Source organism: Micropterus salmoides, unplaced genomic scaffold, assembly GCF_014851395.1.
Source record: "Micropterus salmoides isolate LMB-PRFRI ecotype aquatic unplaced genomic scaffold, ASM1485139v1 Ms_hic_scaffold_3, whole genome shotgun sequence".
Taxonomy (NCBI): Eukaryota; Metazoa; Chordata; class Actinopteri; order Centrarchiformes; family Centrarchidae; genus Micropterus; species Micropterus salmoides.
The window spans coordinates 29,473,802-29,495,308 of NW_024042261.1; the positions used below are offsets into that span (position 1 = coordinate 29,473,802).

The following is a 21,507-nucleotide window of genomic DNA, read 5'->3' on the forward strand; positions in this document are numbered from 1 at the left end:
CCTCCTCCACGCAGGAGGAGTCAAGAAGCCGAAACACTCTGTTCACACCATTTTATCCCTCTGATCTCTCTTTATGGAGCTTTAATTGAGCTTTTGTGCGGCTGCAGCATCCTCTAATGAAATACACTGTTTTCCATGCACATGTTTAAGATTTATTATTTATTTGGCAGATGTAAACCAATATACTTTAATACGTACACAAGACATAGTCATTACTTAATTAAATATTAAACAAATATAGGTCTAATTAGTAAAAAAAAAAAACAGAGGTGAGGAAGGTTTTGTTGTTATGGTATAAGTGGAATTAATATAAAAAGTGACCTAATACAGAGGCCTACAGTAGAGCCAGACATGGCAGGTGCCCTCTGGTGGTAGAGCAGGCAGACAAAGTGAAGAAATATAATATTTTCTCCCTGTATTTCATGTTGAAATATTGCCTTTGTTCATAAAATAAAGCCTGACTAAAATTGTTACACTCACACACTAAACGAAACGTAAACTGGATATCATTTTTCTGACAGTGAAAAATAAAGAGTACATCCACATATTCAGATCATTTTTCACCTGCTGGATTGCCACCAGATTACATCATCATTGCATCATCACACAAGACAACAATGGTAAACGATCCATGTCCTCAGAAAAGGTGTGAACCCATCTTAAATACGAAATAATTACTCCAAAATTTCTTATTAGATTATTGATATATTGATGAAAAAAGCATATTAATCTACAGTATAACTGAAAAAAAAATATTAGACAATATTGATAACAGCTCTGTGAAAACTACAGATTAGTAACATTTCCTGGTCACGATATGGATGTTTAATATTTTATTTCCAGACATTTTATGTTTAGGTTTATTCATTTAGCTGACGCTTTTATCCAAAGCGACTTACAATTGCTATACATGTCAGAGGTCACATGCCTCTGGAGCAACGATCGGTTAAGTGTCTTGCTAGGGGCCACAATGGTGGATGGTTCACAGTGGGAATTGAACCTGGGTCTCTCACACCAAAGTCATGTGTCTTACCCACTGCTACATCACCCCCCCACATCCATTAGCAGCCATTTTTTTCTCTGAAAAAGATGTGTCTGATGACTTTTCACTGTGAAAACTCATACAACATATGGTTTATCACAGGAGTTGTACATCTTATTGCACATTTAAGTTCAGATTTCAATTTCAGATACTTGTGACAATAATTCTTGTCTTTTTTGCCTTGTCTTGTTTTTTCATCATGACAATAATCATGACAATCATAATCATAACATTTGATAACATTCAAGAAATGTAAATATAAAAATACATATGTACTACAAAGATTTCCCTCCACCAATGGTGGAGAGTAACTAAGTACATTTACTCAAAAATGTACCCAAGTACAGTATCTCCATGATACGATACTTCACTACATTTATTTGGCATCTTAAGTTAATAATTACTATGCAGATTCAGATTATTAATACAAATTATAATCAACTAATAATTGATAATGTATTATTATAGATTAACCTACCTGTAAGTATATACACTAATTCAATTTTATTAAGCAATTAGTACTTTTTTGACTTTTGCTTACACCGAGTATTTCTAAACTGTGGTATTGCTAGTACTTCTTCCTTCACTTTGGCAGTTTTCAATTCTCACTTCACTTTGGTAGACCAATGAATACAGTTTACACAATACACAATATACAATGATTAAGCAAACTGTAGATGATTCATACGTGTGAAATCTCAATTTACTGCTCGCTACAATGTAAACTACTGAGTGTCTACTGTGTAAGGAGCAGTGAACAAGTGAACGAGTGAACAACGGAGTGATTTCGGACACAGCCACATTCTCTAAGTCATAAAGACGTTGTTCAGTTGAACCCTACACAACACATCATTATCTGATTTGAACGCTTCTGTTGAGTTACAAATGTATTGGCGGGCTAATCCAATAAAGCACAATGTGGCCACTGACGACGTCATCAAGATTACTGTGTTTGGTTCATTTGACTGATGAGTTACTAAACACTCAAGTGGCATTTATTCTTTGCGTTTCTTTGAATTGTATCATCTCATTCAATAGTGGCTTAAGAGAGCTCAAACCAGTTTGGCTTTTACTGGTCTTTATCATGCTAACCCTGCACGTGAGAGAGGACAAAAGCTCACTGCGTGAAAGCTGCCTAATGACTTCCTGTAATCCAGCTAACAGTGTTGCAACATTCCTTTAACTCACCTGTTGTGAGATACACCTGCCGCAACACACAGGTTTTGACCTTTTATGTGCTTTGCTGCCTGATATCAAACCACCAAATGAAACAAACATTCATTCCAGGAGGAAGGGGTGAAAAAACTAGATGGAGAGGAAGACCAAGTGAAAGTCTGAGGCCACAGCTGCAGTATGAAAGGGAATCTTTCAACTGCAGCACAGATGGGCCTCTGGGAGGAGTTATTCCGAGGAAGCTGTCTTTCACCTCATGCCACCGCCGGGCTTCATGACGAACGCTGAGTGGGTAGGTTTTTAGAACAAAATCATCTCGGGACAGGTTCCTCAAGCAAAGCTGAAACAAGGGGAAGAAAGGGACATGGGTAACAAATCAGTACAGCTGAAAGCACAAGTCAATTAATCAATGACTTGCTGATTTTCTTCATCATGGATACTAGTTATCTCTTGTTGTACACACTGTTTTATGCTCCCTTTAAAATGCATGTTGTTTTAATTCAATTTGTTCTGTTTTCCTAGATAAAAAAGAAGTGGGCGTGTCTTGCACACAGATTGTACAGTTACACCTGAAATACCTGTACATTGCTTGTTTGTTGCAAACTCACTTACAACACATGACTTGTTAATTCTCTGGCTCTGAATAGGTGGGGTAAAGAGTTTTAGTGTCCGATACCAGTCCAAATTACATTTTAAATGCTCATGTCATAAAAAATTACTAAGAAATACCTGGTATAAAAGTAGTCCGATTTCAAGATATTAAATATCTGCAGAATATTTGGAGACTTAAAAAAACCCCATCAATATTGGTTTCATGTCTCATCATGACAAAAGTCAGCTGTTGTCACAAAACCTCTGTTCTGGAAAAAGACCTCACAGACACACTGGAGAAAGGTTTCTGACTCAAATCCACACCACCACCTAACTATGATTTTGTTGGTTTGTTAGTTTACTTTAAATAAGCCCCCCTAAAGACATGACTTTCGCTTCCTGTCCATTCATGATAGAATATGCATTTAATTTTTTTATAAAATCACAGTGTTTGTGTGTTTAAGATTAAGTGTTCAAATACTTATTTTTGATCCTGTAAAAAGTATATACTGTACACAAAAACATACATCATTACTGTTCAGCTTCCGGTACTGTCCGATCAGTATTATGTAGACCCTGCTAATGACATCTGTGAGTGTTAGTCCATGTTGGTCTCCATGTCCTTGTCACACCTTGCAGGTCAAAGAAACATTTAAACATCAGCCTTGTGGCCTGTAGCGAGGATTACCAACGTCTCTGTTACTTATGAAATTGTGATGCAGTTTAATCTTCTCTAAATCTGCAGCTATTTTTAATTTAGAGTGTAGAGGGATGATTTAATCCCACCTTCACTGTTTTTCAGTTTCTATTAGAATCTGTGGCTTTTGCACCGTCACTGTTGGGAAAAAGGTACAACTTGCTCTTGTGTGTTCCTCTAGGTAGGAGGTCTATGGCCATTTCATTCAGTTCAGTCTAAAATCTATCTAATGTAACATTGGACTGAATTATTACTTTTGGCATGCAGATGGAAAGATTCTGATCCAGTTTGCAAAGTATAGCTGAAAGTGAGTAGTTTGTTGAGACTGGAAATTCTTTATAGATGTATTAAAGCTAGTGTCATGTCTTTAGCCAGTGAGCTTTCAAACTTACAAATGACTCCTCCACAATTCTGCATGGTAAACCATGCGTCTGTGTTGACGTTATCAGAAAAAGTTTATCTCAAGTTCTTTCATCTGGGGATTAGCACTCTCTGAGATAGATTTCACCGCATCCCGACATCTCCCAGTGCTTGTTAACAAAGGAGTAATAAGCAAAATATTACGTTTCACTGCCAGCAGAGTGTTGCCATGACAACAGGCCACTGATGTCACTGCGAACGAGTGACTCTCGTCAAGCTGCACCGCCTTCGGTATCCCAGAATCCTCCTCTTTTCTTCCGAGGCGGCCTCGGGCGCCCTTTCCCCAGGTGTACACCTCCCCTTCTGTAGAAAGATGGGAGGAGAGCTGGTCACCGTTTCTCCAAATTCACAGCACAAACCACAGGATGCATTAATCCACACAAATCTTTAACTGACAGCTCTGTCTCTCCTGCAGTGGCAGCATAATGGCTCAATCTGAAGCAAGTGAAAGCTGAACAAAGACTTTCCTCAACAAAAAACCTACAGGCAAGGCTGGCACTGCTGGCTTTCTCCCCAGGGAGCCAATCGCTGGCACAATATGACATTTTACCCTCCGGTGTAAGAAAAAAAACATACACTTACAGACACGTAAGCACAAACACACACACATATGTTACCGATCTGTTAACCCACATGTTTAAAGAACCATACTAAGGGTTTTGTATGTTTAGCCCACTAGCTAAAAACCTCGTAGAGTCACATGACTGCTAACCATTTGCATGTACTACAACCATTAGTTTTAAACTTTCAATTTGTTTCAGTTTGACATGAAAATAAACTTCCAGATACTTAAAATCCCTCACAATGAACATTTAATCTGTTTTGTTTGAGTTACACTGCTGTTGCGTGGTCACATAGGGCCATTTGAAACAGGATGATTCTCATTAAAATGCAGACTCCTCCCCTTTTCTTCCAAACCTCAGATATCAGTGGTGTTGTCTCAACTCAGAGCTGAGATGAACCCTATTGTATTTACTCCTTCTCAAACATATCTCTAAACAACTTCTTTAAAGCGAGTGATTAACAGTAAGGTAAAATAAAGAGAGGCTTTTAAAATATCTTTGCTTTGTGCTCAAAAGCTTGTTGGAAAATCAGCAATCTCAAGTCAGCTGTAAAACCACCACCTTTTGCGAGACTCTTCAAAGTCCAGTTGGTTTGGATTGACCTCTCATTCATGAAATGTAGTTTGTTTATTTTCTTGTTTTATACCTGCACAGTGAAGTAATATAAGCCCCTGCTTTTGGCCACAGCATACAAGGAAATTTCACCTGGCTGGTCTGTCTGCAGCTTAAGGCCTACGTGTTTTGTGTGTGTGTGTGTGTGTGTGTGTGTGTGTGTGTGTGTGTGTGTGTGTGTGTGTATAGTGTGTTTTATCAATATCTCCATGACTCTCCTGTTAGCCTTGTTACACCTGTAACAATGGGACAAATTAATCACTCTTATTAGTTCACATATGCCCCAGCCCATCTTCAACATGAGCAGAGGTCTCATTAGCCAAAATAAGTGAAAACGCCTGTGAAGGTGTGCAGGGCCTTTAAAAACAGACACAGTCCTCTCTACTCACCAGATCCAATAGCTAGGGTGAAAGCATCTCCACAGGCAGCCATGGTGATGCCCTGCAGCCCAGGCACCGGGTAGGGCACACGGCTGTTTCGACGGGAACTGCAGCCCATCTGGCCATGCTGATTGCTGCCAAAGGTAAAACACTGACCCCTTTCTGTAGAAGGACAATGTGGACGAAAGTGGTGATGCTTAATTTAAAAATCAATATCAGTGTTAAGGCTTTTAACACAATAAATGAAACCATGCTTGATTATTAGGTGCTACAACTTTGCTGAAGAAGTTGAACAAGTTGGAAGTGATTTTCCCAAGCAGCCTTCATGTAATCTGGTTTTTAAAAAGATTATGGAGGCAATCACACAAAAATGCATATAAGCAAAACAAGTCTGCTGAAAAAATGTTATTTTACTGGTTAATAATTATAATATTTTACCTGTAACAGCCACAGAATGGGCAGTCCCAATGTCAATGTAAACAATCGTCTCACTGCTGAGTGGGGCTGACTGGACAGGAGTGTAAGAATGAACTTCTTCCACCTGATTCGAGGGATTTGGTTCTTCTCCAGCTGTTATTCTATCCAGCCCAAGCTTGTTGAACCTGACCACAACAACATCAATGTACTTATAATAGAGAAAAAGATATTCATTTTAAATCACTTCTTCAATATACAATGTATGTTTATCACAATAATATTGTATGTATGTTTCCTTGTCTACAGGTAGATACTGAGTTAAAGGTATTTGAACAATGCTGCTCCTACTCCAGAAATGAGTGAAATGTTATTTACTGTTGCTTCTCTGACTCATACACAGCTATACATCTAGTCCAAAACCTCTCTGAGAGAGAGAGAGGGATTAACAATTGACAAAACAAGAGTTTGTCATTTTAGGAGAATGCTGTCTCATACGTTGTGTATGAGGAAAGTACCTCTGTGCACCATAGGAACTCCTTTCATCTATCACCACCCCACGCACATGAGGTTTATAGCATACCTACACCTACAAATCGCTTACAGAAAATTTACAGTGGCAAATGGAAAACAGTGAAATTAGATGTTTCACTGCTGATCACTGGCTCAGGTCAGTCAGTGACATGTTTACAGAGACTACTGGCCATAGTTTTGGGTGGAAAAATATAGAGTAACTACCTGTTGCTTCCACAAGCCACAATGCTGTATTGGGTGCTGATAATCATGGAGCAGTCAACTCCACACACCACCTTCTGGGCCTCAAATTCCACAGGTAAACACACCTGCTGTGGAGAGTTATGTGTGTCCTGGGTGCCTAGCCCGAGGCGACCTACCAGAAAGAGGAACAGGGACAGAAACCCAACAATTCAGCTGTGTACTGAGTTGCTGCTGTCAAAAACCAGTCACATGCAAACAAACACCAAAAGATAAATACTAAGATAGATTGAGTGAGTTCAAAAATAACTGGATCGATTATTATACCATTGTCTCCTCTTCCCCAGGCAAATACTTCTCTTTCATTGGTCACAGCGAGTACGTGGGAAGCACCACATGACACCTGAACCAGCTCGTAGCCGAGGAGTGCCTCAACTATCTTGGGCTGAGTAGAAAAACAGAGAGAGAAAAAAGAAATGTGATCATTGTAATGTTTATATTACAGCTTTTTATCAAACATCTGAAGGGAAGCGGTGCCCTGGTAACCCAGTCATTAACAGATATACAATATAACTTTCACATCCCTGGTTCGATTCAAGACAGGGACCTTGTGTCACACCACTCTTTATCTCTTCCCTTGTTTCCTGTCTGCTCTCTACTATCAAATTTCCGCTAAAGGTTAAAAGACCAAAAGAAATTCTTTGGCAAGTTGCTATAATTATGGACATTTCCTAACATATAAAACACATGTAAAAGAACTTAGGACTGTGTGGAATTCACAGTATATGTTTCATAAGCACATACAGTATGAAGCAAAAATCTACAGTAAGTAAAAACAAAACTTTGGAAGACACATGGATGTATTAATGCACACTGTATTAGATTAATAAAGATGTTGCTGTTAAAATGAATGGGATCCAGATGGTGTTGTGACTTAAAATTGCATACTTTAAATCAAAAGTTAACAAAATCTGTTTACTGTACATAGTGGAGAAATACTAGAAATACTATAATAATAAAATGAAGTCTTGCAATAAATCTGGCGTCCATGAAAGTTCAAATTTTAGAAAGGTGTTGATGCAACTTTATGATCACTGTGGAATATAGAGTTGGTGGTTCTGTTTAACCATATTGTATTGTACTGAGAGTTGCATTTCTAATATTTAGCCACAATGATACAAATAATATGAACAAAATATTAGAAACACCAATAGACCTTATAACAGGACTGTTTTATTAGACTGCATCAGTTTTAGTTAGGTGTAGCTCACAAACTGCCAACTGAGTGTGCATTTAATATGAGTGCAACATTCAAATATTTGCCTTTAAATGGTGGATATGTACCTGTGTTACATCATTGAAGTTACCGTGTCCTAGACAGCCATTGCTCCCACTCCCAAACGTCATGATAATACCCCTGTCTGCAAATTGAAAATAAAAAGAAGGGATTAAAGACCCTATTAGTTGAGTGTTTAGTGTAGGTGTATTCTTACGTAGACCAACAGAATGCTTCTAATCCACATCTAGGAAACGCTAATCTGCGTCACTATAGTGAAAAGCGATGAAATAGAGGCCACTGAGCTGAGAGGAAGGGTCTTTAATCCTGTGTTATCTGCTTTGCAATGCTGGATGGACTGACAACAGCCTCCTAAAGCACACTGACTAACAGAGCACCAAGAGAAACTACTTCCAAACTGCTAGGTAAGCATGGTGAGGTTTATTTTATCCACACTATCTGTTAAAATCTGGAAAAGAGCTGACTGTATCCACACTTTCATATGTACGTTCAAATGCTGTCTCAGTGCTGCACAGCCATGTGGTGCAGTGTGAATAAACATTGATTTCTTTTAGCAGAGCTCCCTGCTAAGCTGACTAGGCACGGATGTGATGTCTTACTTATACAAAGCGTTGTGGCCCACCAACCTGTCATGCAGGTGGTAAAAAGATCGCCGCAGGACACAGACTTGATGGTGACTCCAGACTGACCCTCAAGGAAACGTGAAATGAACTGAGGCTGCATTTGCTCCACCACACCAGGCAGATTGGCCTCACCAGACCCCACTGATGGCGCCTGTGATAATAAATTATTATGAGTGTGATTAGCAGAGATTTGATTAGTCTTAATGGGGGCAAAAGAGTGATAATGTAATTCTTTCCTGGAAAACATAAGTAACTAAAAATGTTAAAGAAAAATCCACCATCTGATACACCATTAGGAACCATCAATCTGTGATGTTCAATGCCTTCCAGCAGATATTTTATTATTAAGTACCCATATTCCCCAGCCAGCCTCATTTAAGTCTACATATCCTAGAGTTTCCTAGAATCCAGGAAATCCAATGCAATACATGTTGCTTTTAGAAAATTGGTGGTGGCTGTTTGCACTGATGGTAACTGCTGGTGTAGAAGCCAGAAGGGGCTGATGCCAAAACCGGATTCTTATTGATATTTTTGATAGCTGAAAAAAATGAACTACATTATAGCTGCAGTAAAAATATATCAGCGTAACAATCGCTAAACTGTATTTGACTAGTTATCAGTGAGAATAGGAAAACATACATCCTCGTACATCAACAAGTTGACCCAGGAGTGCAGAGTAGATCACAGCTGTTCCGTCCTATAGGGAGGTTTTTTCCTTTATAATGCATCACTTTGTAAAGTCAAAACATGTAAAAACTAAAATAAAAATAATTAAGGGTTTACACAGACCTCCCATGTAATCAGCCGGCCTGACTTGGTCACCCCCATCTTCTGAGTGCGGCCCAGAGACACCTGAAGTACCTCTGTGTTGAGCATCGGCAGACGGAGAGGCGCTGATATACCACTTCCCCACGTATACACAGAGGACAGCGGCAGGGAATGTAGCTTCCCTGATCCCAAACTGACTGATCCATCTGTTTATGCCCAAGAAATAAAAAACAAATTGGTAATTAAAGTACTATGATCAACCTGGTCCAGCTACTTCTCTTGTCAGATAACGGTATATTGTTCCTAACCTCTCGACCTGTTGGTAGGAACTCTCCCTCCTGGTCTACCTTGACAACCAGTTTGCACAGCAGACAGTGGTTTCTCAATCCTAGAAAAAGCCACAGGAGGATTTGTTTCATAGAATAGAGAAGAAAGAACTCATTACACAAAATATAGGAAATCTTAATCTCAAATCATGTATTAAAACATCTATCTAGGAATTAGTCATGCATTCAGACACCTGCGCATTTTGACATTGCCTATGTCTGTGTAGAGGTTAAGCAGGGGCCTGATGCATATGGGCAGAGCCATTATTTCATTTAGTTGAGGCCGTTTGGATGGATCCAGATTGAGCATGTTGAGGATGAGCTGTCGAAGCTCAGGGCTGTACCGGTCTGAAATTGGAGCAAATGTTCCGCTCATGATCTTCAGAACGAGGGCGGGTAGATTCTGAGAGCAAAAATAAAGAGCATTATAGAGTAAAATTACAAAATGCATTATAAATATGATGAATCCCCTCCAAAAATCTCTACTAAAAGATTTTCACATGTTCAATTGTGAATTATCGATCTGTGTTAGAATCAAAAGCCCAGGCAATCTGCTTTAGAGTTAAACATGGGGACAACTTCATATTAAATATTATGAGCAATTGTAAGAATCCACTCCTATGGTGTACATTGAGTGTAGCTCTGATGGTTTCCTTGCCTTTTTTCACAGCAATATTTTATGCATTACACTTTAAATTAGATGGAAAATACTGCGAAAGTTAACACAAACATTGTTGCATTACTTGAATCACTACATCCAAGTAAGCGAGGGATTTTTGTAAAGAAAATGTTTTAAGTACAGCAGCCTCGAATGCCTCTTAAGGCTCGCTAGCTCATAGAGCACACAGCCCAAAGCCCAGATGTCACTCTTCTGGTTATATGGCTTTCCCTCACACAGCTCTGGGGAGATGTAGCATGGGGTCCCGACCACCTGCAGAGTGAAAAACAGAGGCATCGATTTGTGCTTGCACATGTTAGGATTCAACACATAGGGAAATGTATGTTACTGAAGTCATTACAATTTGAAAACAAAGGCAAATCAACTCACCGTGTAAGCTTTGCTCTTGCTGACAAGGATTTTGAGATGCCAAAATCACCAATTTTGACAATCATCTGGTGCTTGTCCAGAAGAATATTCTGTGTCTTAAGGTCTCTGTGTAAAATAAGTTTGTTGTGGACGTGGTACAGGGCAAGTAAGATCTGTACAAAGAAGTGAAGGATGGTGTCCTCGTCCAGCAGAGAGTTACAGCGCTTCTGTATGTAATCAGCCAAGGTTCCACCTGACAAAAACAAAACATTGTTTGTTAAACCCATAATAAGTTAGAAATCAATCAAGTTACTGGGCTGAGCAGTGAGATGATGATACCAAAGCCAATAAGAAAAGGATTTAACAGCTGTTCAGAACACAGCAGGGGCTCTTGTTGCTCAAGTGAAATGTTAATGTCAACAAAAAACAATAATCTAGTGTAAATATCTTTTTATCTGCTACAATGAAGCAGTGTGCTTTAGATTTTTTTTGTATACCAAGCTAATAAACAATTCTTGCTTCAAGAAATGTTTCAAAAAAACTAAACTTTACACCCTCCTTCAGTGATTTGCCTTGATGTCAGGAAACATGACCCAATCAACGATCAAACCATTTTGTAGCAAAGCAGGGCATTTAACACAAAATGTTATTTTGTACCATTTGTCATTTTCCTACTAAACTTTAATTTAGATTAGTTGAGAGTCTGAGGTAACAAAGAGGACATTAAATCACAGCCCTGAGCCAACTACAAAAATGTGAAGCATGACAAAATAAAACTTACCTAAACCAAACTGAACTACTAAAGCAATAGTAGGATAATGACAACAACATGGCATGATAATGACAAATAATTAAAACAATAAGAGAGAAGACTTAAAAAGACTGAACTATGTCAAGTTGCTATGGGAGTTTAAATATGGGATAGCTTTGAATTTCACTTTTATATCTAACAAATATAAATATATCAGTTTTAGTAATATATGGTGGTTCCACCTGCAAATCAAGAAACCCAGGCTGAATACTGGCACTGGGTCTTGCTGCAGAAATTTGGACTAACCTTTTTCACATTATGCTTTGTAATATAACAGAATGATACCTGTCCCTAAAAACAGCACCACACAGATTAGATGTTCTCGTTTGGCCTTTCCAGGCTGACATGGGAATGAGTTAAGGTATGGAGCCCTACAGCACTAAACCATGGGAAAAGTGAACCGCTAGACAATGAACAAAAGGCCATCATGTAATAAGATACAGTAAGCTTACCTGGTGCATATTCCATAGCTATCATGAGGGCCTTGTCTTCAAGGAAGTTCTCATAGTACTCTATGATGTTTGGATGGTTGAGCAGTTTCAGGACCTGACACTCGTTTTGAGCTGCCAGACGTTCATCTCGTGACATCTGCTCCACTGGGATCTCCTTCAGGATGACAAAAGCCCCGTCGTTGCGCCTGCGGCACAGGTGAACAATCCTGACAAGGTAGGAAAATGAAGAAAAATTAGATGTATATTTTATTCCATACACAATATAGTAGGATGATCTTTTGTAGTTTAGGTCTGGTGTTCCAGTGTTACTGAGCAATGGCAATCATCAATCTGAAAGCAATATATATATATATGTATATATGTATATATATATACACACACACAAAAGTGAGTACACCCCTCACATTTTGTAAATATTTGATTATATCTTTTCACATGACAACACTGAAGAGACACTTTGCTACAATGTAAAGTAGTACCCTCAAAATAACACATCACACACCCATTAACGTCTAAACCACTGGCAACAAAAGTGAGTACATCCCTAAGTGAAAATGTCCAAATTAAGCCCAAAGTGTCAATATTGTGTGTGGCCACCATTATTTTCTAGAACTGCCTTAATCATTTTGGCCATGAAGTTCTTCAGAGCTTCACATGTTGCCACAGGAGTCCTCTTCCACTTCTCCATGACAACATCACAGAGCTGGTGGATGTTAGAGGCCTTGCGCTCCTCCACCTTCCATTTGATTTGCCCCACAGATGCTCAATAAGGTTTAGGTCTGGAGACATGCATGGCCAGTCCATCGCCTTTACCCTCAGCTTCTTTAGCAAGGCAGTCGTCGTCTTGGAGGTGTGTTTCAATACTGCCCTGGGGCCCAGTCTCTGAAGGGACGCTCTGCTTCCGTATGTCACAATACATGGTGGCATTCATGGTTCCCTCAATGAACTGTAGCTCCCCAGTGCCGGCAGCACTCATCGAGCCCCAGACCGTGACACTCCAACCGCCATGCTTGACTGTATGCAAGACACACTTGTCTTTGTACTCCTCACCTGTTTGCTGCCACACACGCTTGACACTATCTGAATCAAAAAAGTTTATTTTGGTCTCATCAGACCACAGGACATGGTTCCAGTAGTCAGTTTCAGTGTTGTCACATGAAAAGATATCATCAAATATTTACAAAAATGTGAGGGGTTTACTCACTTTTGTGAGATACTGTAGGTGTATTTGCACTAAAATGCAATATAGTATCAAAAGACAAAAACACTCTTTGGATCACACAAGAATATTTCCTATCACACTGCTTAATTACAGTTGTTATTTTTTAAGAACTACTGTACTGTATATTTTAATGTTGTATGTAACCCAACAATTCCACACACTGCTGGTTATGTGTTAAAAAGGGTAAATAATGACAAAGAACCCACCAACATGGTCCTTCCAATTGCTTATTATGTGTGAAGAAGGGAAATGTGTGTTTCCTTCTGTAAAGTCCAAGGCCAGTCAGACAATGATTTCCAAAAACAATCACTACATATTTAACACAGATAAAGATGTAATGCACAAAAATACAGATTTACATTATTTTCTGCAATTGACAGTAAGTTAATAACGCTCTTATATAAAAAAATATTATTATAAATATATTATTATAAACACATTTCTGTCACTCTGGCTCATTAAAACTCATTAAATAATAATAATAATAATCATCTTTATTTATAGAGCACTTTTCAAAACCATGTAACGAAGTGCTTTCACAATAGCGAAGACAATAAAACACATCAAATAAAGGTAAAAACAGAAAGAAATTTAAGAAATTAAAATACAGTTAACAGAAAAATAGATACATAAATAAAATCAACTAAAATCAGAAAAGACTCTCCTTCAAACGTATGATTTAAGAAGGATTGAAAAGAGTTCACTGACTCAGCTGCCCTGCTTTTCTCGGACATGCTGTTCCAGAGCCTTGGGGCCCTGACTGCAAACGCTTTGTACACTTTATTTTTAGGTCGACACTCTGAAACAGACAAAATACCTCTGCCCAAGGATCTCAAGGTACATGCTGGTTCGTATGGGACTAAAAGGTCAGAGATATAACAGGGACTGAGACCATGAAGAGTTTAAAAGTAATCGATATAATTTTAAAGTATTTCTAAAATATGGCAGCCAGTGTACTGAAAATATAACAGGAGTGATGTGATCATATTTCTATGTTCTGGTCAAAAGCTTGGCAGCTGAGTTCTGGACAGTCTAGAGTCGATCAATGGATTTTTTTGGGGTCATGTATAAAGGCTGTTGCAGTAATCCAGGCATGATGATATAAGAACTTTGCATGTAAAAATAAACTTATGAGTGTACCTGGAGAGCATTTAGTTTCACATTTTAATCTATAAAAAGTAACTGGTACATAGTGTATAAAGTACACAAGTACCCTCTGAAATGTTGTAGTAATATTTAAATTTTTATTACAGTTGTACTGTACAGGTCCTGAGTGAACATGCCTCTGCTGAATATTTAATTTTTAAATAACGTTTCAATTTCACACAAAATGAGTAAGGTTACGGATAACTCCAGTTCTGGTATATTATTTGATGTAATCTCATGTCTCACTTTGGAGAGATATTCCAGCAACTTCTTACCTATCTTTAAATATCAACTTTGTCTTTCAGATGTGAAGTACCGTCAAAAGTAATTCAAAGTGATGTGAATACAACAGATCAGATGACTGGCTGAATGTGCGAGTGTGAATGATAACAGTAACTAATGTTACGTAATAACTAGCCTAGCTAAAACGTCAAAACAAAATCTGAAAAGAAAATCCACACAAACTGTAACTGACAAAGCCTACATAGTTTATTGTAGAAGCCCAGAGTGGCTTTGGCATTAAGATTTAACGTTAGCACAAAGATAGGCTCGACATGCTTTTCAAGTAAAGTTAACCTTTTTTTGTTAAACAATGCCCCGTTATTTCTAGGAAAATTGAGGACTTTCGGACTTCTAGCTTACTTAGTTAACACTTGACATATATTTGTAGATAAGACAGAATGACAGATGTGTCTAACACAAAGTAAAGTAAGTTTAGTTTACCCAAAAGCTCCTCTTCCGACAACTTTAATTTTCTCATACTTCTCCATCGATGCTTCCAAACGTTTCCGCCGTCTCCTGGCAACCTGTCCGCAGCACTACAGGACGCAACGAGGGACAAAAAGAAAAGCAAAGAAAAAAACTATCCTGCCAAACATAAAATGGAGGTTTACAGAAGTTTCAGTAATGATTAGTGACTCACATTTAATACATGTTTTCACAGAGGAAGAGTTTGTGAGCCTGCATTCAAGACCAGGACCCTGAAACTGAAGCAGCAAACATCAATATCTTTAATATATAACATCATTAATATGGTGTCTGCTTTGAAAAAGGCCTTGGAAAATATTGTCCTTAATTTCTGTCCCCGTCTTTTATTCACTAGGTTTTAATCACCTGACATTGCTGAATTATAAGGTTTTTAGCAAAAATGTTCTCTATATTGGGAAAGTTTTTGTAATTCTATCTTGTGATCTCATTCTTGTCTTACATTTAATAAATTAATCTAACATAAGATAATTTCTGAATCCCTTAAGATGTTGAGGAATGTCAAAGATGCTTTCTTTATGTGAAAAAAATTGATGATGATGATTGATGTTTTGACAAAGCATGATTCACCATTTTTTGTTGTAGTTGACACAAAATGCATTTTCACTGTTGTTCAATGTTTTGTAATTTGGGACACAGTTTTTTAGTGTATGCATTTGCTTTTAATGCCAGTGACATAGGCCTTTTCAAAAAGTAGGCTATTTTAAACAGGGTAGACTATTGATAATGCTGTTAAAATGATTAAAGACTTAGAAAATATATACATTTTATTTGTTATCTATTTCTTGGATGCCATTCTATTCTGCAACGGACCTTAAATTCATCATAGGTCTGAATAAAACCATAGATTAAACAAAGTGAGTAGACTAGATATTATATTAAAATCAAGCTGAAGCACATGTCATTTTTCTCAACTCCTGCTTTTTGGGATCAACTTCCTTGTTTGATGCAGACCAAGGAACACAGCAAATAATAAGAGGCAAAGAATAATAGTGAGTGATCTGGCTTTATTTTGCTATACTTAATTTCCACTTTTTCCACAAACAGCAATCTGGTTTGAAGTCTATCATCTGAAAAGTCTGAAAACTGAAACGGAGACAGTGAGGCAGCGAGAGAAACACAGAGACAGATATGATTAGTGTAGCTTCTTGAGCATGGACTTCAGATACTGTAGTCTTATACATCCAGACGCCTGGTGATTATAAAGCGCCTTCCCCTTGTCTGAGATAAGCAGGAAGGAGGCTGCATGAGCACTGTTTCCCCTCTCTGCCACGATGGGGATAATAAATGCTTTGTGCTGTGACAAAGCCTGCTCTGTGTTGTACTGAAGTACATACCTCCACTATTATCATCAATCTGAAATAATGATATATCACCACAAACAGTGATCTTCCTGTAATTGAACCTTTTCTCTACAATTTGCAGTTTTAGAATGAAGTTAGTTCGAGGGAAGATATGTGAGTAGGCGGTTTAACAAACAATAGTTAGTTCTCTTTCTCACTGATATAATATGTCAACAAAGGTGCACCTAAAGGCGCCCTGGAGTGTATACGTCATTGCTCAGACCAGCTTAGTGACATATTTGGCCTGTCTTCTGACAGCAGATCTGTCTCCAGATGCAACAGTCAATGTCCAGGAATGCAGTGTAGGATTGTGTAGCCTAAAATATTCAAAACCCCATGAACCTGTAAAGAGGAGCGTTTCATCTTTAGAGATGTATCAAGGCAAGACAGGAAGTTGTGGATGAAGTTGTTTCATCACAGCGATGCTTCATCTCTTTTTCTCAGCCTTTTCATACAATACATTACGACATTACACAAGAGTAAAAGCACATGTGTAAATAATACAGTTAATTAGGGCTGAATTGTTAATGTTATAATAACACCTGAGTTTATGACAAGTCAAAATGTCTAATGCGAAACAGGCCTATTGACATGCTTCTTCCACCTTCACCCTTCCTCTTTACATCCATTCATCCATTAAACCTTTAACTGACATATTGTTGTGGTGTGGTTCTTGTTAGTGAAAGCAACTGTTTAGTTAAAACATGATGAATGCAGTATGGGCAATCAATGTCAATAAATGATTATTTCCACAATTCTCTAGAACGGAAAAGTGCCATTTTACTGTCAGAGAATGAAACTGGATCTTCCTGACCAAGACAGACCTGTATTTTGTTTTGTTATTTATGATGCACTCAATGGAAATGATTAACCCCCAGTTTTTTTCTCTCTATTGGCTGCTTGCAGGGTCTCAACAGTAGCTGTTTCTCAACATCCCCCAGGGGGAAGAAAAATCACCCCAAAATCAATGTGGGTCAAAGCTGAGCCAGGCACAAAGAACCACCTCTCAAACACATCACATGATATTGGGAGACTTTCTCAGCAGACAGTTTGTTGTGGCCTGGCTGCAACAATAACAACTACAGCTGTATGGAACTTTTTGTGCGCTGTCAGAAATCCTGAGCTGTTTCTTTGGAAACCTGAAGCTGTGAGGAATTACATTCTTCTATGATCAAACTATGAAAGCCAGGCTCTCGTCCTCTCAATCTACAGCAAAACTACCCACAGTGAAACACAATAAATGGAATTAAATTACATTTCTCTCTCTAACCATAGGGGGTTGTGTTACAGATAGGCCTATACTACTTTGTTTCATGCTTGAAGTTTCATATTTTAGCATATTTTTAAGAAAATGGAACCTTGGACCTGTTACCAACACTGATAACACATATTTAGTCATCTCTTTCTATTTTGTTTGTCTCTTTCATACACATTTTATTTCAGTTAATTTAAATAATTACTGGAGAACAGTGTAACTTGACTGTTTTGAATTTTTAACGAAAGGAAGCACAGTTTTAAAAATCACAGGGAATTTTCTATCACATCTCAAAAATCACTACCCCAGAGAGGTGGGTGTTCCTGGAGGTTTTTGGAGAGAGACGCCCCCATGTGGTTTGATGAAGAACTGGGAGCCACTGAACTGAAAAATAGAGATGTCACACAAGGCTTTGCAGCCATCTAGTGGTGTCTTTTTATATTGTAGCCGAAGCCCCGTATGATGTCTTTCTGAATAAAGGGAGCAGACTCATTTTCTACAGTAGGCTATGACATCAATTTTCACTGCTTTGACACAAAATGCATGCAGTGACCACAGCTTTCAAAATTCATGAACTGTTTTCTCACTCAAACCAAACACAACAACAAAACTCAATTTTGCACATGTTTACATGCTATTGTAAATATACATATACAGAAAATATCACACATTACTGTAAATTTGTGAGCAATTTGCAACATTCTGCTAAAGAGAAACTAAAATAAATAAAAATATATAAACTCCTAATTGGGGCGGCACGGTGGTGTGGTGGTTAGCACTGTTGCCTCACAGCAAGAAGGGCGTGGGTTCAAACCCCAGTTGCCCCAGCCTTTCCGTGTGGAGTTTCTGTTTGCATGTTCTCCCCATGTCTGCGTGGGTTCTCTCCAGGTGCTCCAGCTTCCTCCCACCTTCCAAAGCCATGCAGGCTAGGTTGATTGGTTACCCTAAATTGTCCTTAGGTGTGTGAGTGGTTGTTCGTCTATGTGTGGCCCTGCGATGGACCTCCCTATGAAAGGGGGCAATTGAGGCAGAATCCAGAACATTTTGTAATTGTATGGGATGATGTGGTATTTCACTGTCCTCTTCAGTCACAGAGTTGTTTACAGCCCATCCCAGGATGGTGTCACTTTTACTTCCACCTTACTCTCCATTCCTCAACCCCACAGAGGAATCCTTGTCTTCATGGAGGTGAAACGTTTGACCACCAGCCACATGATCAGATGTTCCTCTTTGGAACAATGATTGCTGGCTGTCTGGACATATCTGCAGAAGATCTCCAGGGACTGATCAGACATGCAGAAAGAGTCTATCCCATGTATTGCAAGAGAAGAGATAAGGTGTGATGTGGATGAAAACTTCTTGCCAAATGCAAAAGGCATAGTTAGCACTATAACTCTTCTGTAACTGTATCTTTCCTGGACATGTCTGTATAGTAACTATGTATAATTTGTATAGCATTTCAGAGATTAGTTTCATTTTGTACACTTGGAATCACTCATCCATGTTACACATTACTAAGTCATGCAATAAAGATGTGACCTTATTTTTGTTGCAATGGAGTCTTGTTAAATAAATAAATAATACTTCAAATACAATAATGATACATATTGCAATGCTCTACCTGTTGTTGGTGCTTTTTGGGTCACTGTGTAGCGAGGAAGACAAATCTTTTTAGTGTTCTGGTACAAAAGTTGATCCTGAGTGTTTTAGTTGCGTTAGTGCATTTTAGGTGCTGTTGTGCTGAGCTGCATGTTGGTAAAGATAGCTGTTTTTAAAAAGGGTATAATGAAATGTGTGTTACCAATTATAAAAAACTAGACTATGTTGGACTTTAGATCATAGTAGAGGTTGAGAAAAGAGTTAAGAGGTAATAGGAAATAATGGTGACAGGCAACAAAGGTCCCTGGCCAGAAACACACTATTAATTACTTCTAAACCACAGGGATAAAAACACATTAGTATTTATATATAATTAATAAAAATACATAAATAATGAATAATAAATAAAAAATAAAACAAAAGTTGCTGCTAAAATAGATGAAGTATGTGACCTACACAAATGTACACATAGGATTAAAGAAGTTGTGAATAAACTTAAAAACTTTTAGCAGGTAAGAAAAGTAAACTCCTTGTGTGTGGGTTTATATTTCACGCAGACCGCTGTGGTGCAGGCGGTAATGTGTGTAAATGGAAGCCTCTTAGCTGTTCCTCGTGTGCTTTAGTCAGCTAGCTTCCTTTTCCCCCCCACCGGGCTGCAGAGAGGCCAGCTGTGGGGAATGAGGGCCCACTTTGTTTATGGAAAGAGTTATGGCCAGGGAAGGACACTGTTGGGCAGCCTGTTTAACATACCAGATTTACATTGTTAGGTTGCAAACATAACAAAGATGCATTTGGTTATATTATTAATCAAATCTATACTTACAGTAACAGCATTTACTGTTGACATTGCCACCAGTTTACCTAAATAATTCTGTATTTGATCATTAAATACATGCAATGTATTGAAGCTACTATCTTTATGCAAGTATGAACTTCTCTAAAATATTACAAGGCCCAAGAGAACTTTTAAGAATAAAGAAACAAAAAAGATTAGGCCTACAGAAATTTAGTTGTGTGAATAAGAAAATATCTACATTAAAGTAACCTATATACAGTAATGAATCATATTAATATGATAATTATCAGATTGATCCTGTATAGTTCAAATCCAAGTAATAGCAATTTGGGCAGAATGTTTATGATTTGCAGTAGTCCATGTCAGAGGATATAAAAGCATCAACTACTTTCTCAACATCTCAGCTATTAAAAATTATTGAATTTAGCTGTTGTTCTCAAGGTACCACACTGGGTGCTTGTCAAATAAAAAGATCAGAAAGTCAGCTGACTACACTGACAGAACTGGTTTAAGGGGAACAAACAGTGGTGTATCATCAGCATAAACACGTTTGTTAAATATTTGCCCCATTTGCAGCATGCAAATCTAAAAATGAAAGAGGACCTAAGATTCACCTTTGGTGTTCACCACTGGCCCTCACCTCTCAACATCAGCAATGAACCAAACCATTAGGCTATTTTTATCCCCAGTGTTGACAAAATTTATCCCCCCTCAGAGTGATCACTGCTACTTCAGTAATGCAACAGATCACAAAACTTTGGCGCTTATAGCTCTGATCCAGCTGCCTCTCTCTGTTTGTAGTCACTGCTCCCGCCCACGGAAATATCTGATTGGCTACAAGTCACAAATTTAACAGTTATGAGAGCAGAGGACTAAAGCTGATCTGACAATCTGATAATCTGTTTATATGGTGACAAGCAGCCCAGTGTTCCTGTTACACCAGTGAACATACCGGAACAAACAGCTACAGGGTTTCACTAAATGACACTCTTGAAAGTGACGGCTTTTTAATCAGTTACTTTAATTATAAGCAGCGGGAGAATTTGTTTTTGCTGCTTTTTTTTTTTACAGATCGCACCCTGCTAACAGGTCTCTAACTAAAAAAAATTAAATAAAATACTTTTATTTGTAATAACATTGTGGTACTGCTACTGTCAGCCTACTTTTAAGATAGATTATCCCCCTATGGCATATTTTCCTGCTCCAAACATCAAAACACAAAAATGTGGACAATGGCTTATAAATTAGGCTAGTAAAGGAAGCACAACCTGCGTTGGAGATCATTATTAAATCTTTAGTGTTGTTGTTGTTAATAGGCTAAATTAAATGCAGGCGGAGATTTCACAGCGGCCATAAAAAATATTACAATGCCGCTGAAAATACGTGCACAGCTCGGCTCTGTGTTTTCGTTTCTTGCGTAACATGATCGCAGGCTCTGCCCCTCCTTGTTTCTCTGGTTCAAGGGTGCAGC

At 38.3% G+C, this 21,507-nt stretch overlaps 1 protein-coding gene and 1 long non-coding RNA gene across 2 annotated transcripts; both read right to left on the reverse strand.

The window, feature by feature from the left end:
- Window positions 1-129: 129 nt before the first annotated feature.
- nek8 (NIMA-related kinase 8) lies at window positions 130-15,084 on the reverse strand. The gene is given in 17 exon segments (XM_038692674.1): window positions 130-2,555; window positions 4,068-4,226; window positions 5,488-5,640; window positions 5,917-6,080; window positions 6,631-6,781; window positions 6,934-7,051; window positions 7,951-8,027; window positions 8,530-8,677; window positions 9,316-9,500; window positions 9,603-9,682; window positions 9,815-10,023; window positions 10,421-10,434; window positions 10,437-10,551; window positions 10,669-10,703; window positions 10,706-10,900; window positions 11,911-12,116; window positions 15,002-15,084. Coding segments are annotated over 17 exon segments (2,085 nt in total). The 5' UTR covers window positions 15,049-15,084; the 3' UTR covers window positions 130-2,526.
- A 946-nt stretch (window positions 15,085-16,030) lies between these two features.
- LOC119883321 lies at window positions 16,031-21,498 on the reverse strand. Its single transcript, XR_005440618.1, has 2 exons — window positions 19,263-21,498; window positions 16,031-18,947 (listed from the first exon to the last, which is right to left on the reverse strand). It is a non-coding gene; the product is annotated as an uncharacterized LOC119883321 (long non-coding RNA).
- Window positions 21,499-21,507: the final 9 nt, after the last annotated feature.